The sequence below is a fragment of the Prunus dulcis genome, chromosome 4 (assembly GCF_902201215.1).
Source record: "Prunus dulcis chromosome 4, ALMONDv2, whole genome shotgun sequence".
NCBI lineage: Eukaryota > Viridiplantae > Streptophyta > Magnoliopsida > Rosales > Rosaceae > Prunus > Prunus dulcis.
This window is the reverse complement of record NC_047653.1, coordinates 17,820,823-17,838,673: the sequence shown is the minus strand read 5'-3', so window position 1 is coordinate 17,838,673 and position 17,851 is coordinate 17,820,823. Positions and strand designations below refer to the sequence as shown.

Sequence of the window (17,851 nt, the reverse complement as noted above, 5' to 3'; positions counted from 1 at the left end):
TTGTTTATATTTTTCAAATTCTAGATAAGTTGTTGTGTTGTGTTTGAAGTGTTCATAGAACTCACATGTAAATAGGGATTTACCCTACTTCTTGTAATGGTTGTATTGTATAGCACTTTCCAATTATAAATACAAGGGCTCCATCATACTGATGGATCAATTGAGCCAAATCATTCTTTTGTGGTTTTTAAGTTTTACAATTCCATGTTTAAATCCATTAGCCAAAGAATAAATTTTACAAATTCTAGAACATTAATTTAAATTATTTTAAATTCCATCATTTATGAACACTTTTAAATTTCCTCATCCAAACACTCCATAAGTACCTACGATCTTCTCGGGAACATTTCAACATCGGAATATTTTTTTTTTGGTGCCAAAGTTACAAGTTTGGGGGGGGGGGGGGGGGGGGGGGATTTTCTTACACACACAGCCATGGGAGTTAGAACCTAAGACCATAGGTCTAATGTGGGATTTGGGATTTAAGGTATCAAAATCTCCACCCTTTAGGAATTGGTGTCCTCATCAAGTTTACTTATCCAATAGGCTGGCCTTTCAGATATAAGACACAACATTTTACCTCATAGTGAGGAGCTACCTTTCTTTGATTCTTCATGACCATGACCATGACTGATGAGTACCACATATAGGTTGGGTTGTCCTTTAATACTATTTGTAACAAGCCAAGACTTCATCCAAAAGACCCAAAGTTGACTTTTCGGTTCCCAGATCTTACTAAAGTACTCAACATTTTCCTAACATAGTTCAAATATTTGGATGACTCTAGCAAGTTATATTGGACATGTAAATCATAAACAACATGATTTGATCAGTTAACGGATTTGCTCGTGAGAATCTAATTCAATCCAGTTCAAGATTTTTTTAATTAGTAATTTTGAATTGAATTAAAGGGGGCCATAAACTTATTCTCATTTGGGTTTCTCTATCGCTACGCGAGGACAGGCACGTTATGAAATACAAGCAGCCGGATTAAATTCAAGCATGGCTAGAGTCCTTGAGGCCGTTTCGAGACTGAAAATGCTTAAAAGGGATAAGAGATTTGAACACGGCCGGACTACTTAGCTGAAGAATGTTGCCCAGTTTTATAGCTAGAGATGCGGCCGGGTTTTATTGGAGTCGCAGCTGGGATTTTTCTGCAAAATCACGGCTGGATGGAGCTGGCCAATGTTTGGAGCTGTTAGAGAGGCCTGGGCTTGTGAGAAGGCAGTTGGGCCACGTGTGGAGCGGCTGATATTGCTGGATTGTAGCAGCCGGGTTTTGCTTCGTGCTGGGCTGGAGGCTTGAAGAAGCCGGCTGGAGCTAGGCTGCCGGGTTTTGGAACTTTGGGGCCTGCGTGAACACGGCTAGAGTTGGGGTTTTCACGGCCGAAGGAACTGGGGTTCAGCGGCCGGAGCTGTTGGAAGATCACAACCAGGTGTCTTGAATTGTTGCAGCTGGGCCTTTGAGTTGGGAGTCTTGAAGCTTTGGCGATCTTCCAGTAGTTCCGACATCGAATTCCAAGCAGCCGAGAATTCCAAGCGGCGGAAGAATCTTCCAAGGAAGAATTTGGAAATTGCGGCTGGAGTCTTTGAATTTGTTGCAAATTGGGCTGAAGAGTTTTAGGTTGAAATCTAACTGTTTTCTTATATATTGTTTGGGGGTGGTCAAAATTCACCCAATCTTCCAACGAAGAATTCCTAGCGACCGAAGATTTTCTAGTGGCCGAGAATTCCTAGCGGTGAAATTCCTGGTCGAGAATTCCTAGTGGCCGAGATGCTTTCTCAAAAAGGTGACCGAGGTCTTTTCTTCAAAGGTCATGGTGCCTTTTCATAAATGCGGCCGAGGTGTTTTCTTCAAAGGCCGTGGTGCCTTCTAAAAAATATGGTTGGGTGCTTCCTTTTGCGAAAATGGCAGAGCGCTTCCCTTTGCAAAAGTGGTCGAGCGTATCCTTGTAAAAATGGCTGGGCATATCCTTACAAAATTGGCCGAATGCTTCTTTTTGAAAAAGTGGTCGGCCACTCCTCTTACAAAAAGCTGGGCCGGGGCAGATTTTCTTCTTGCACACCTTGGCCCCCTCCTCGCGGCACTTGAGCAAGCAAAGTTGGGCCGAGGAAGTTAAAGTTCGGTGGGAGGTATTTCCACCGAGGGAGTGGGAGGTATGTCCTCTGAGTTCCCAATATTCGAATATTTTGAGAACTCAAAGGTAGTCCAACGTGGGGCTAAGCCCAACATCCAAATATTTCGAGTTCCCTTACCACCCACCTTGGCGGATGGTCAACCAACTTTAGAGTTATAAAAACTCAAAGGGCACGAGGTTCCACCAGATGTCAAGATGAAATCTCGGAGGACCAAGCCCAAGCCACGTATTCACGCCCAAGATTTCTAGAGGTCAATGTGCACATGATGGAGGCCTGACAAGGAAAGAAATCAAGGAGGTTGATGATGATTCGGAATTTTCCAAAACGAGAGAAAATCAAGCAACCATAATATCTTCTCTGACATGATCCACGGATTTTGGGGGCTTCAAAAGAAAAGAGTTTTAAAAGAGTTGACATTTGGCCATTCAATGGCCAGCCCATGGGCCAATAGACGCCCTATATAGACTTCACCGAACGAAAGCAGAAGGCACACATCATCAGACGCACAAACCTATTTTTTGTCTTGCACTTTTCTATTCCTAGACTTAGGATTTTACTTTTAAAGAGTTCTTCCGTTTTCTAGTGTAAGTTTAATTTCTAGTTCAATTTACATTCCTCGCCTTTTAAATTCAAGTTTATTTCAATTGCTTTACTTTTCATTGTTATCGCACTTTCATTAAGTTTAATTTAGCTTACCGTTCTTATTGTTCTTATTTTATTCTTGTTTATTTATCACTTTGATCTATTTTATCGCACTTTAATTCTCATCTTTACGCACTTTACTTTACGCATTTATCTTTAAATTATATTTAAGTTTAAACACCTTTACTTTACGCACTTGTTCTTCGTTTCATTACGTTTCACCTTCAATCTTCATCTCCACCCACTCCACATCATTTGGTTGCTCACATAAAGCCTTGACCATGAGGTAGTGAAAAAACCTAGGCCATGAGGAGGTTCCTTGCTCAGCCAAACAATCGTTTGATTAAAGTTAGATCTCAAACACAACATACACTCACATTCCATTCAACCCAAATTTGTGGCTTGGTGGTGGCACGCCCCGCACTAAAAAAAGAAGAAGGACCAAAAGTTCCTTCCGTCGGCCGGCTCAGCCAAAAAGCGGGACCCCTCCCCAGCCTAACAATGCTAATTTGCATCCATGTTCAGTCGTCGTCGCTCTCCTTGACTTGACAGCGTCGAGTCACTTTTCTTCCATGTTGAGTTGCTACCGTTTCTCTTCCATGCTGAGTCGCTGCCATCACTCCTCTATTCGATTCTAGGGTGCTGGCTTCGTTGTTGTCTCCCTCAGATCCCGCATGTTAGTTTCATCATTCATTTTCTCCTCGGTGTGTCCGCGTTTCTAGTGGTTGTCTTGGTATGGTGGTTTCAGCGGGTTTGCTATTGCTATTGTGCCCACAGTCTCCAACTCCACGACGACTATGGTGCAAGCTACTTGGTCGGCGGTCAAGGTGAAGATGGCTTTCCTCACTCCCTCTTTGTCGACCGATCTGCGATCTCAAGCCTTACCTTCATAAGAAGACGACTGTTGTCCAGAGATTTGATGTGGGTGCCTCTTCACCTAGGATCTATAGCTTTGGTCATCCTTTTCACGGTGTTGGGCCAAATTTTTGGGAACTAGGGTTGTTGGGTACCATCCTTTTACCCATCTTTACTCGTTTGGTTGGTTACTCTACGATGGGGACTGTGAATTCGGATAATGTTGGTGTCCCTCCTAATAAACCTACGGAGACTGGCCGAGTAGAGTCTTCTGGGCGTATTCTTTAATGTGTTCTTGGAGCATTCGTGGACATGGCATCCGGCGAATGCTCTTGTGCATGATCCCCTTGTTTAGGTTAAGTGGCCAGACCAGTTTTGTTATTGTTGCGTGGTGTTTTCTTCGTTCTCACCTTAACTAATCTTTGATTCTCCTCCTGTCTCAAGGACTATGTTTTCATAGGAGGTTTTTTGGTTAGTGTTGAGTGACATGGCCTGCTTGGGGGCTTTTTTATTTTATTTTGTTTCCTGGCTCGTTTGCGGGGTTAGTATATTCTTTGTGTTGTTCCTTGCAAATTTCTCTTCTTTCATTGTCAATTGCTATTGGAGGTGGCTGGAGATGGTGTGCTTAGTGGATGTTTTCTTTCTTCTTGGCATATTGTGTTCTTTGTCGGATGCTCTCAATGTCTTGTTGTCACATCCGGGATCGGCTCCGCCGTAGCACGATATTGTCCATTTTGGGCCCCCTTATCTACCATCACGGTTTTATTTCTGGAAACTCACGAGAAACTTCCCAGTGGGTCACCCATCCTAGGATTGCTCTAGCCTAAACTCGCTTAACTTCGGAGTTCCCATGACTCTGAAGCCAGTGAGCTCCCAAAAGGTCTCGTGCTAGATGAAGGCGGGCATGTACATATAAGGCACATCACCCCTTCTCTGTTGGTCGATGTGGGATGTTACAATCCACCCCTCTTAGGGGCCCGACATCCTCATCTGCACACTCGCACCACACGGCAAAGTGGCTCTGATACCAAATTGTCACATCCCGAGATCGGCTCCGTCGTAGCACGATATTGTCCTCTTTTGGCCCCCCTCTCTGCCCTCATGGTTTTGTTTCTAGGAACTCACGAGCAACTTCCCAGTGTGTCGCCCATCCTGGGATTGCTCTAGCCCAAACTCGCTTAACTTCGAAGTTCCTATGACTCCGAAGCCAGTGAGCTCCTAAAAGACCTCGTGCTAGATGGAGGTGGGCATGTACATATAAGGCACATTACCCCATCTCTGTTGGTTGAAGTTTGATGTTACACTTGTGGCTGTGCAAAGGACTGTGAGTTCATAGCATGACTCTTTTGACAGTTGGTTTGTGTTGTAGTGTTCTTGTTGGAGGTCTATGCGTCGGAGATCTATGTGTCAGTTTACTATATTTTGTCTTGCTCTAGCATTGGTCTTGCGTGACTATTTCAGACTCTCTTTTTAGTCAATGACATATGTGGTACTCTTTCATAAACTAGAGTTTGTCCCTCAGTAAGATTTTAATGAAGCCATTATTTGTGTCGTTCTATGTACGTTACTTTGATTCTATGAATGAATTCCATTTCTTATAAATAAATATAAAAACTTTGAATTCAATTAAGTAGGTGTGTGAGTTACTCATTAAGAAATCAAGTCATTACTCGAGCACTCTAAATTTGGACAGTGAACCTACAATCAAGCAAAATGATCCATCATTCTACCCATGATCGTATGTATGAAATTATGCAATTAGAGTGAGGCCTTGATGACCAAGTTATCATGGTCCAAGGCATGCATGTCTCATGCCGCACAACCAAGGCAAACATGTCATTGTTTGTGAACATAATCTCGAGGGAGAATATTCGCTTCTAGATCCTTCAACCTTCGATATTCCTTCTCTCTTTCTCTCGATTCCTGTAAAAAAGATTGGAGTAAATAGACCACACCTGGGGGGTGTTGGCCAAAGGCCCTCCGATGCCTAAGTCAGTTCAAGTGTTTGTAGGAAATTAATAGCTAAGTAAAGAGTACGGAGTTGTATGTATGGTGTGAATCGGGCGGCCAGAGCCGTGTGGAGAAAATATGGAGAGTGGAGAGGGAGAGAGAGCTTTGGGTATTTTTCTCGGGTTTAGGAGAAGGTTTAGATGTACCTTCAATGATGAATGAAGTCGTCTATTTATAGGAGCCTCGGGCTAGGGTTTCGTAGAGAATAAACTTTTATTATGATGAGTTTATTCTTTACCCAAATTCGTAGGGATTGAGTCGGACTTGATTATATCTCTTTATTTTGGATAATATGATATTATCTTCTCTTTATTAGGATAATATTTGAATTAATGATATTATCTTATTAAATAAATATAATATCATATTAATTAAGATATTTATCCTTATTAATTAATTGGTCAGATAAACTGGTTCAATTAATTAATTTAAGAGATAATCTTCTTTTTCACGTAGCGTGCTGTGATTGGAGATGAAAATATTTGCTCCCACAAATGCCCCCTAGCTTCTGCATGGCGCTTGTGTGGCATGTAGGAAATGAAATTATTTTTTCGACTCTCCAATTGTGTCTGGGCTTTATTATCTGAGTTGGACTCCTTTGCAGATCGGATTCCCAATTGGAGTAGGCTTCTGACTGTTCTTGGAGTTGGACTCCCAGAAGGAATGAGCTTGCGATTCCTTCTTGACCCGAGTTGTCCAACTTATATAAGTACAAGGCTTCTCTTTACTCTTTCTCACATCGCAAACTTAACTTCTCTACCTTCTAGCTTGAGAAAGATCTTGGAGAATTTGTACTGCTTGTCAAAGAAAGTAGTTGTTGTGCATCTAAAGTAAGTCAAGCACGTATATTTTTTCTTCGTCTTCTCTTTTTCAAGGCGAGGACCAGCTGAGTGAGACCAGGATGGTTGACGTCGTGACTGGCGGTACAAGACGGTTGGAGTGAGGGTGGCCTCTGGTTGCTGCTGAGCGAGTATCCGGAAGAAGTTGTTGGTCTGCCCCTTGCCTAGGATGTTGAGAGATGGAAGTAGAATGATCCAGACTCTGATGAACTGCCAGCTGAGCAGGAGAAGTGCTCTGCTGGACCCCCTAAAAAAGGAAGGCCGAACGTCAAGTCTTCAAGATATGAAGCTATGACTTCGCTAGCGAAGGATGTGTCTCTGTTGAGGAAGAAACCAAGGATCCGTTCTGCTGAGAAGACTCAAGTAGGAGCTGTTCCCCATCATCAGTTAGGGTTAAACATCTAAACATCTCGAAGGGGCAATATTTGTGATGTTCCACTCAAGCCTCATGTAGACAAGCTTGGAGAAACAATGGGAAGCAATATTTCATCTGCTTTAAAAATGAGTAGCTTTTGCTGCTGAAATTATCTGAAACTCATCTGTTGTTGCCCCTTTTCTGCTGCTAACTTGATCAGTAAAAAAGATGCATACTTTTGTCTAGAGACGTGTCAATGAGTGTGACCCGTTTGGCCTACGTCCGGAGTCGTGTCAATGAGAGTGGCCCATTTGGCCTACGTCCGGGGTTGTGTCGATGAGTGTGACCCGTTTGGTCTGCGTCCAGAGACGTGTCGATGAGAGTGGCCCGTTTGGTCTGCGTCCAGAGACGTGTCGATGAGAGTGGCCCGTTTGGCCTACGTACGGAGACGTGTCGATGAGCGTGGCCCGTTTAGCCTACGTCCGGAGACATGTCAATGATAGTAGCCCATTTGACCTACGTCTAGAAATGTGTCGATGATAGTGGCTCACGGGCCTACGTCCGGAAACGTGTCGATGATAGTGGCCCGTGGGCCTACGTCCTGAGACATGTCAATGAGAGTGGCCCATTTGGCCTACGTCCGGAGACGTGTCGATGAGCGTGGCCCGTTTGGCCTATGTCAGGAGACGTGCCGATGATAGTGGCCCGTTTGGCCTACGTCCGGAGACTTGTTGATAAGAGTTGCCCGTTTGGCCTACGTTCGAAGACGGGTTGATGAGTGTGGCTCGTTTGGCCTACGTCCGGAGACGTGCCGATGTATGTGACCCGTTTGGCCTATGTCCGGAGATGTGTCGATTGCTTTTGTGAACACTTCATTAGAAAGAAAAGCTTGAATTTGTATTGATGTCTGTGTGACTACATTACTTTATTGAACAAAAAATATGAGTTGCATAAGTAACATCAAAAGTAACTTGTCTTTAATGAAGGTGAGGGAGGCATGGCCACTTGTCATAAGCCCCATTTATTAAAGCCTACATCACCCACTATGCCCATCATGGAATACTTGCACATTTGGGGATAAATAAAGGAACATGAACTTTGGAGCCCAATGTTGCAAATATGACCTTAAAGCCGATTATGTGATATAATATTTTAAGAATATTTTATATCTTAAACTTCTTTAGCTTTATTAAAAAGGCAAGTTTATTGTTTATAGCAAATGTCTCATTATAGTTATGTACTTAAACAATAGTCCAAAGAAAATGAAAGATAGGGAAAGTAATTGAATAGGTTCAGTCGACATTCCTCTCGAGCCTTCATAACTTAAATAGTTCTTAGTCATAGAATTGTCAATTGACATTGATAATTTGTAAAGTGTATATGTGCTCAATAAAGAGTGATTACTGAATGCAATCAATCAAGAATTTTTGTATGGAAGTTTCACTTACATGTGACGAATAAGTTTCTATCAATCAAACTATGAGAGATTCTCTTATTTTGGATGTATGGGTCAATTACATTTCGCACCCCTTGTGCTTTTAGGCTTGTAACAGTTTCGTTTTTATTTTTTAAAGTTGGCAAAAACAACTTTACCATCACAAATTTTTACGCCGTTGGATTAACCTTTTTTTTATGAGGCGCAAACGAGCCTATTTTTGCAACACGGGCCTAAAAGACAAGGACACCACCAGCATGATCCACCGTTCAACCAATGATCCCATCATATCTAAATTATGAAGTTAGTGAAACTTGACGAACAAGGCATCATGTCCCAAGTCAAGCATGTGCTATGCCACATAACCAAGGCACGCATGTCCTATATGCCATGAGGAGTAATCAAGGGATTAAAAGATCATAATGGGAACACTCAATGTTCTACTGCACTTAAGTCAAGAGTTTACCTAATCTTAGAAATTCTCTTACAAGCATGAAATCGTGAGGATGCATAAGCATGTGGATGTTTGGAGCCGTTGCATTGTTAACCTAATCTTCATCATTTAACCAACCATATGAATTTGGTATTCGATGAGAATTAGAGATCTCAACCCCATCTCTTGCCTAACATTTTGACTCCATATGGTCATTTCAAGTCCAAAACTGGTTAGTTCTTTTAATAATGAGAGACGCAGATTGATTATTTATGTTAGAAACCTTGAGTTTAATATTTTAATCCTATTTATCAATTCAATCCAGTTTTACAACCAAAAAAAGAAAAAGAAAAAAGAAGCTATTAAATGGTGTAAAACATGCCAATTTTTCACAAATGTCAATGGAAGCAGCCATTAGTAGGGAACTTTGGATGGATAAGTAGCTCAGAGAGATATATGTATAACATTATGAGATACAATGAAAATGCCTTCATTTATTGAATATAATGTTTTATTTCAACTTACTATCGAGTTATAGCTTTGTACAACTGTTCTGTTGGTAATGTGTGAATTTTCTTTACAGTAGCTTGTGATGTGTCTACGTTAAAAGGGCAATATTGTAGAAGAGTAGTCTGTACATGATGTGTGATTTGTACATAGAGAGCTGTGCTGTGCTGCTGTTTCATGATGCCAAGGCAGTCCAGTAACTTGCTGTGCATAAGCTTGTAGGTGTGCCTATTATACGCGACCACATCCAATGCGTGCCTTCTATTCGTCGCATTTCTGCCAACTGCAATGAAATATCAAACTCAGCAATATCCTTATTAATTTTCACAATGGTATTTTAGATTGTGGGTTTTGTTTTTTCTTTTCAATGACATTTTGCAAGAAGGTTTTCGGTAATACAAGAAAGCATATTGAAATAAAATTATATACATCTGTAGTAATACAAGGATGCTCCATCGCTAATGAGTGTTGTTTAAGTTAGAATTGATGAAGAAAATGAGGAAAATCTAAAGAGCTTATAAGTAAACGTGTTGATAAATGACATCATCATTAAGGATCTAGCAGATGGATATGGCTTTATCATCACAATTCTTAAAATGATGCAATGGATTTCTGTGACTCCTAGTTAATGTTTGTCAAAATTGCTCTTATCATGGAAGATTGTTTGGCAGTTCTAGGTTATATGTCTTTTCCCACTACAGAATATGTTCACATGGTTATGCTGGAATTCTTTTTGATTCTCTACTAGGAAAATGATTAACACAAGTAAATTAAGATAGCAATTTCTTACTCTGCCATCTTTCAGCTCAAAGATTATTGAATCTTCAGCCAAGGGAATTGGTCGTATTGGTGCCACCTGCATAAAATGAAACCAATGAGCATTAGCTTAATAACTTCACACCAGCAATGTATTAGCAATTAGTGCAGCTCGTTACTAACCTCTTGATTACAGTCACTGTTTAGGTCATTAACTCTTTCATAATCCTTCTTTGAACTAGCTGCAAAGTCTACGTCGGTACAGAATTGTGCCTTGTCATTTCCTTCCTCACCTCTTCGATCTTCAACATTCGCATTTCTCGAAAAAGGGAAACCGCAGTTCTTCCACCTCCATGTCATTTCATCCATATACCTCAGATAAACATTTCCATTGGAGCCAATAAGAAACAGTTGATTTCCTTCAAAGGATGGACCGGGTGAACCAACCAATGTCACAACTTTATGTGGACTTCCATGTTCTACCCAATTCCATCCATCGAATGTGTTCCAATGGTATTCTACTAGTCCTCCATCTACTGAAAGCATGAAAAGTGAACCTGTTAGTGAAAGCAATGATGGCCTCATAGCAGTTCCAGGCAGTCTTGATAGAATCAAATGCTGAGATTGGTAGTGCTCATGCCACAGTTCAGTCACTTTATTATACTGATATAGCCGACCATTCCTTCCAACAACAAACACTATGTTTTCCCTGAGCAGTTCCTGATCTACTATAGAGGCAATCTTGTTATTTGGAGGGTTTCGGCAATCTTTCCATTTGAACTTCCTCAGGGCAACCTATGGAAAAATACAAGTTGTCAGTCTCACCAACTGTAGTGATATCATCATCTGTGAAATTATAAAAATATTATTTCCCTTTACAGCTAATTTTTTATTTTATGTTTACAAATTGTTAAATATATTCCAGTATACATATACCTCTAATATATTCCTTTAGCATAACTGGAAAAGAATAAAACCTTTTGTTTAAACTCAAAAAGCTCATGACCATTGGTAGTCACAAATCCAGTATAACATTGACTTTTTTTCAAATGCAACTATGATGATGGTAATGGTGATATGAATGTGATGTATGACAGTCATGTTATCAATTATGATGAAAGCTCTTGCTTTCGTTTCATGGTTGCTCAGTGAGGTATACATCAGACTTATGATAATGCTCTAAATATCTTATCTGCCGTAGTAAATATATTTGTGATCTTTTCTTTTTAAAATTTAAGGTCATCGAATCTTCACAGAAGTAGATTATTATTATTATTTTTTTTTTGTTCCTTTCTAAACTTACCGTGAACTGTAGTAATCTGCCATTTCTGCTCACAAAGAAGAGGGCGTCTTCTGCTGTCACTCTCGTAGTTCTGCCAGGAATTCCATCCCATGGAGGACCTCCAACAACTTGCCTTCCTTTCCTCAAGGCAGTGCAATTTATCCATGCTAGATCATTGCTGTTCCTTTCCCTTAGAAGCACACTGCCATTTGCGTCAACGACATACAAGCTTCCATTGTAGTTTCCTAGTGCACCTTTAATAGCTGTTGAGTGCTCATGCCTCAGCCACATCCATACATTTTCAGTATAAAGATATTCAAAAGTAAAACCACCATCTGTTATGAGGAAAAATGATCTGCCTCCATGCATCGCTCTCAAATGGAAATTTGTGTTAAGCCAGTTGTCTGGAAAACTGTATTCTTCCAAAGGTTTTGTTGGGCCACTACCTGATGTGCCTGGAGTTAGGTAATGCTGCTGTGTCTGGCTTCCTTTTCGCCTTCTTGTCATTGTTCTTGCAATTCCTAAATCATTTGGCTCATCTTTTACGCCTGTGATGCAATTTGTGGGTCCACGCTGTTCTGTGCAGTATTCTGCATTCCAGCCTTCTGATTCTGGGGCATCTAATATTGACCACAAATATTTGACTGCCGCTTTCTTTCGGAAGTTTACTTGATGAGATGGACCAGAGTTTTCACCACCTAAGCCTGATAGATGAAGTTCTGCCAGTCTTCCATCATCCAGTGGAAACAGAATCCTACCAACTTGAATTTGTAGTCCACTAATACCTCTGGCAACATTTGCATGTAGGGGATGTATATGGCTTACCCATGCTTCTGGAATTTGGTTCTCTTGAGCAATACCTGTATTAATGTGGGAAACTCTTAGATCTAAGGTGCACATTCAGAATTCAGTTTTGTATCTTCATAAGTCTATCAGCTTCTCTTCTATAAATCAAAATTTGAAGTGCTTCATAGTTAATCTTATTAAAATTCAATGTACAGTTGGTCATGAATGCCTATAATATGCTTCACAAAAAAATAGATCTCATGGTTATCAATTTCTTAAACAGGTACAATCACACATTGCTTAAAAAAGTTGGCGTAAGTAGTAATGGAATAATATTTTTCTTACTACATAATGCTTGCTTTCTTTTATCTTTTTCTTATTTTTCCTGGCCGAATAGGCGGATGAATAATCTAAGATTCCTAGGTGCAGATTATACCATAATTCAGTTGCATGGATCTTAGTATGGTTGGTGCCGTGTGATCACTTGACTCTGCAATTTCTTAGCCTTATTAACTATCTGCTGCTATCAGGTCCAGCAAAACATCACTTTTGCTTATAGTGTTTATGTGGTCTAGTTCCTTTCTTTTCCCACCATCTTTCAATCTCAAGGAACAAATTTAAACAGTAACTAATCAATGTCTTAAATCAACTTTGAAGAAGTACGATTTTGAAGGCCACATAAATTTTGATAGGCAAATTACTTTGGTTTTCTTTTCTTGTCTGGTTTGCTTTTGTAGCTCTTTTGTACGTTTATACTTTGTTTGGGGTTAGGGTCATGGGATGTTATTTAGATGCTTGAATGACTAGTATGTGAAAGCACAGTTTTTGTGGAGCTTATGTTAAACTATAACCTCCTTGCAACCTCGGATGAAACTTCCATAGAACAGATGAGTGCACCTCGTTTGCTAGCAAACTATATTGAGAATTAGGTTGACTGTTTCGCGTTGAAATTGGTTTATCAGCTCATTCCAATAAGGAGCTGTTTTATTTTTTCTTTTAAAGTTCCTCCTAAATATGATCCTGAGTGAAGCATAACTAATTGAAGTTAATCTTCTGTTATGTGATGTGGCAAACAATATAATATGCATTTGCAGTTATCACATTGTTATCTTTTTTAACATCACAGGAGGTGAAGATTTGAATTTGGGAAAACTCTGTTCAAGTTGTACGGTTTATAAGATTGGAATAATTGACTTTTCAATAATTCCTCAACTCACCTGATTGTCTTGGTATTTGATATTCGAAAACTGATCCAGTGGATGTGGTGAAAAACAACGAGAACAATCTTCCGTTTGTGTCATCTTGCAGCAGCACTGGTGTGATAGATGTCAGGCGCTGATCCTTTGGACTTCCATAAACTACCCATTTCCATTTCCTTTGGTACAGTCGTCTCTCTACCAGTTCACCACCCTGCTTATACGCAAAATGTTGTGAGAGTTTTTTTCAAATTTGGAAAGGAAATGTAAGACACTAACAGCACTGAGGTAATGCATTTAGATAACAGCACTGAGACAAATTTTCTGTCTTCTCTAAATGGAAGGTAACTTTTAGCTTTGAATAGTTTGAGCATTCAGTTAAAAGAAAAAATTTATATGATCAGCATATTGTAGCTCATGTTTATATAGTTGCTAATGAACAAATGTTTTTTCGGATCTTCAAGATTCATCCTGAGGTTCGATACTCAATCTAAAAGTTATATAAGTTTTAGACTTAAGTAGTTTGAGTTGTTCCCAGATTGTTATTAGAGTATCCATTACAGAAAGATGTTATTTTTACTGCTGGCCACCAAACTCTACTTAGTTTTTTTCCTTCTATACACTTAAAATCTGTCAAATTATTTTTCACTTCAATGCTGAATGTAAGTCTTAGAAGTGATAAATATGAAAATGCAGGAGTACCTTTGTTAGAAGAAACAGGGAAATAGAATGATCTCCACTCGCACCATGTAAAGTACTCCCTGTCAATGGTATTAGAGAAGCATCATAAGCTGTTCCTTCTCTCCATATATGCTTCTTCCATGACGGTTTTGAGCTCCTATCATATTCATAAAGATCACCTGCAGAACTGCAATTTACAGTTACATGTTATGCTGTATTTGATAACCTCAAAATTATCCTTTCTTTTTGAGTAACCATGGACATAGCAAAGAGTTCGGGGTTAAGGTTTCATTGAGCTTAATTGACTTGTATGATGGTTTGACTAACCGAAGATATGAGCGCATGAGCAAATGCAAGAGAGAGGAGTTACCTTATGGTATAAATTACATCTGTTCTAATACCAGCAGCATCAGCTATTGCTGCAGCATTTGCACCAGGAGGTTGTCCATGATCTACCCATCTGTTCTATGTTTATAGCACAAACGCCCAAGTGAAATTAGAGTCTCCCCATCGACATCTACAGTATAAATCGAGACTGAAATTCAAACTTAAGGCTCAGCTTTGGGTGTGATGGTTTCACTTGTGTATATGCGATTCTTACCTTGGAGGCTCAATTTCTCTAAGTTCTAACAGAGTCCCTTTTTTCGTGCAGAAATAGACTCTCCTGGCAGCAATGCAGCAAAATCAAGGTGTTATAAGGTGATACTCAACTTTCTAAATCTTTTCGGTGAAGGTATTCGGGTAAGCTTTCTTATTATGTAAGTTTCACTCCAAAAGTGAAATTATACTCACTCTCCATCATATGAAACAAGACCAGACTTAATTAAGATCACAGAACTTTGTTCTCCTTCTTCATCTGCGCTTTGACTGAGTATAGGTGTAAAGTCTACCCAAATAGGCTGTGAGCTCTCACTGATTTTCATCTGAAAGTGCAGAAATGAAACATATGATGAAGAAGGTATATGACAAAACAGCTAGTACAAAAAGACTAGAACACTCTTGCAGTTAAGGTAAGCCCCTTTCCATGAATTAGAGTTTATATCAGCCTGAATATGAATATGATATGACTGCAAGAATATGATATGTGCAGATAAAGAGAAAGATGATTTAGAACTGTTTTATGATGAATTCTTCAAACTTCCTGGTCCGAAACGACATAGTTTTGGACATGAGCACAACATCAGTAGAAAAACATCCACAGAGGATCCAAGTTTTCATATAACATAGCTAGTAAATCAAATAGTTTCTGGTGATCAGTTTAGAATACAGTGGGAAAATCTACTTACACATATGAATTGCTCAAAGGTTTACTAGTTCATATCTAAAAATAGATTCCCACCCAAGTAAAATTTGGAAGAAGCAGGAAGAAGATTACAATATATATATATATATATTGATATATTTCAGAAAGATGAATTCATATTATAAGAGTTAAACTGATATAAATTTGTGCGACTGGTGGGTTAATTACAGTACCTGATATAGATTTCCTGATTCAGAGAGAGCAAGAATTGTATGATTGACAATAAAAACAGAGACTGCATGAGCTCCTGATATTGGCAAATCATGGGGTGCCATCACCCACTGGACCCCATTCCAAAACCTCTCATAGATTGACCCACTTTCACCAGTGACCCAGATGGACATATCGGACATTTTGGTCAAAGAAATTCTCTTTCTCAGAGGCAAAACCACATCAGAATTATTCTCCTTCTCCAATCCTCCATAACCATCATTCTTTTTTACCCTCTCCCTCTTTCCTGAAACATCATCAGATTGGTTTTCTATGTGCTTTTCTTTGTTATTTGTTCCCTCAATTGAACCAACTACAGTACAGTTATCATTAAGACAAGACACCAGATCATAGGGCAATTGAACTTCAACCCAGCTGTTGGTTTGCTCTTTGAACTCCCAAAACCTATCTGTCTTCTGCTCAAATTGTCTATTGGTTTGGGCAAGAAACTGGTGTTGGCACCATGAAGCAGAGCCAAGAGCTACAAGACACTTCACTATCAAAAGGATCCAGATGAAGAATATCAAATGAAATATGGACATGGTGGCCCTGAGAACCTTAAAAAGGTAAGAGAGAGTTAGAGAGAGAGAGAGAGAGAGAGAGAGAGAGAGGCAGATATTAAACAGAGAGGCTTCAAAACTAAGATATATAGGTGGTGCCAAGTACAAGTTTGGTTGGTTTAAATCTTTTGTGGTGGCGCATATGGACCATATCTGAACAAAAAAACAAGACTTACAGTATTGAACTCCTTAAAGAACTAACTTCCAATTTTGGAACACAACTGCTCTTTTCCATGGCCTCCATACTCCACAGGACCATGAGAGAGAGAGAGAGAGAGAGAGAGAGAGAGATGGAAGGTTGTGCTTGTGGGGGTCCACATATGGTTGGAAGGAGGGTAGTTACAGGAGATGGAGAATCTTGCATCAAATTTCAAGCCCAACAATGGAAGGTTGTGCTTGTGGGGATCCACATATGGTTGGAAGGAGGGTAGTTATAGGAGATGGAGAATCTTGCATCAAATTTCAAGCCCAACAATAGTAATTACAAAGCATGTGAGATATTACCTAGATGAGTTAGCTTCTTACCTATTTTTCTACCTTGTATTAAAGAGTCCTACCAGTCACCATCAATGTTGTTCGCCAATTTTTTTTTATTCATTCATGAAAAAATCATCTTGTGGCGTATGATTGATTCAAATATAAGGTTTTACTTTATAAGGTGTTTATTGTTAACAATTATGGTATTAGCGTGTATACTGACGAGATAATACGTACATTGACATAATTATGCTAGTGAGATCACATTAATAAACAACCTTTATATACAATATTTTCTATATACTGACATATCATTTAGTGAATAGATTTCCCGGACACATTTGGTAACTTTAGCTATGTTGTTTGTTTTATAATAACTGCATCGTCATTCGTAGGAGTTCGTAACGTTTTCCAGTTTTCGTTACCTAATTCTAATGACTTCTTGTCAATATATTATTCCTTTGTATAAGGATAACACACTACCACCATGAAAAATACACTTTCGGACAAGTCTTTTGCTTTCCCAAAGTTCAACTTTATTGAAAGGACGATCCAACTCACACCAACTCCTCCATCGCAAGGAATTTCTACGTAGCTGCTAGATGAAGACCCAATAAAATCATATAATCATTCGATCATTGTGGCCGTCTGATCATGTCTTTGATCGTTTTAGTATCTCTAAGGTAATATTTTCTTACTAAATCGTCTGATATGTTGTGTTGACACAATATGTTGGATAAGAAAAAATATTACGTTGCAAACGTCAAATTGTGAATTTTGATCGATGATCATGTTGATTTTTTTTATACATGCCAACGTAAGTACTCATCTGACCTCACCATGGCATTAAAACATAATTTTATATTTTCATGAATGATTTTCTGATACAGTAATGATTCTTCTTGTCACCATTTTACTATTATTTTTACTTGGTTATAGCTAGAGTGAGTTGCATTTTGAAAAGGTAATTAAGTTTCAGCTTAGCCCAGATGTTTAGACAAATTCTCTGTATGAGGTCATTAGACAATTAATACGTGAAGGAGGCAGAGCAAGTGGGTTTTTATTGTTGTTTAATACATTCTTGCTCAATAAACAACGGTGACATTTCAGAGAACCCCAAAAATAATTGATTCAGTTTCCCACCTTTTTAGACTAATAGATTCATAACTTTTTATTGTATAAAATGATTGGATCCTTGTCGCGTCTGTCATCTTCATGGCCTGTGTGCGATTATATGTAATAGGGTTAACTGATATTTTGAGTCATTTTCAATTTGAGACCCGAAATTTCAATTTTATCAATTTATAACCCAATATTTTAAGATTCGATTAATTGATCATTCAACTTTCTCCCTTCCCTAACCCACCATTCACCCTCTGTCCTGTC

General features: G+C 39.3%; 2 protein-coding genes across 2 annotated transcripts in view; one reads left to right on the top strand and one right to left on the bottom strand.

Moving 5' to 3' along the window:
* Positions 1-1,623, top strand: part of LOC117625547 (zinc finger MYM-type protein 1-like) — a 3,311-nt gene extending 1,688 nt beyond the window's left edge. Inside the window, exon 2 of the mRNA XM_034357090.1 lies at positions 1,455-1,623. Coding sequence (XP_034212981.1) covers positions 1,455-1,623 — 169 coding nt within the window. The remainder of the gene's footprint in view (positions 1-1,454) is intronic.
* A 7,558-nt stretch (positions 1,624-9,181) lies between these two features.
* On the bottom strand, positions 9,182-16,013 carry LOC117626696. Its single transcript, XM_034358506.1, has 10 exons — positions 15,392-16,013; positions 14,708-14,838; positions 14,517-14,579; positions 14,286-14,375; positions 13,937-14,102; positions 13,256-13,448; positions 11,274-12,112; positions 10,154-10,765; positions 10,005-10,070; positions 9,182-9,497 (listed from the first exon to the last, which is right to left on the bottom strand). Exons 1-10 carry the CDS (start codon positions 15,968-15,970, stop codon positions 9,390-9,392), a joined length of 2,847 nt encoding a protein of 948 aa, XP_034214397.1. The 5' UTR covers positions 15,971-16,013; the 3' UTR covers positions 9,182-9,389.
* Between the last annotated feature and the right edge of the window lie 1,838 nt (positions 16,014-17,851).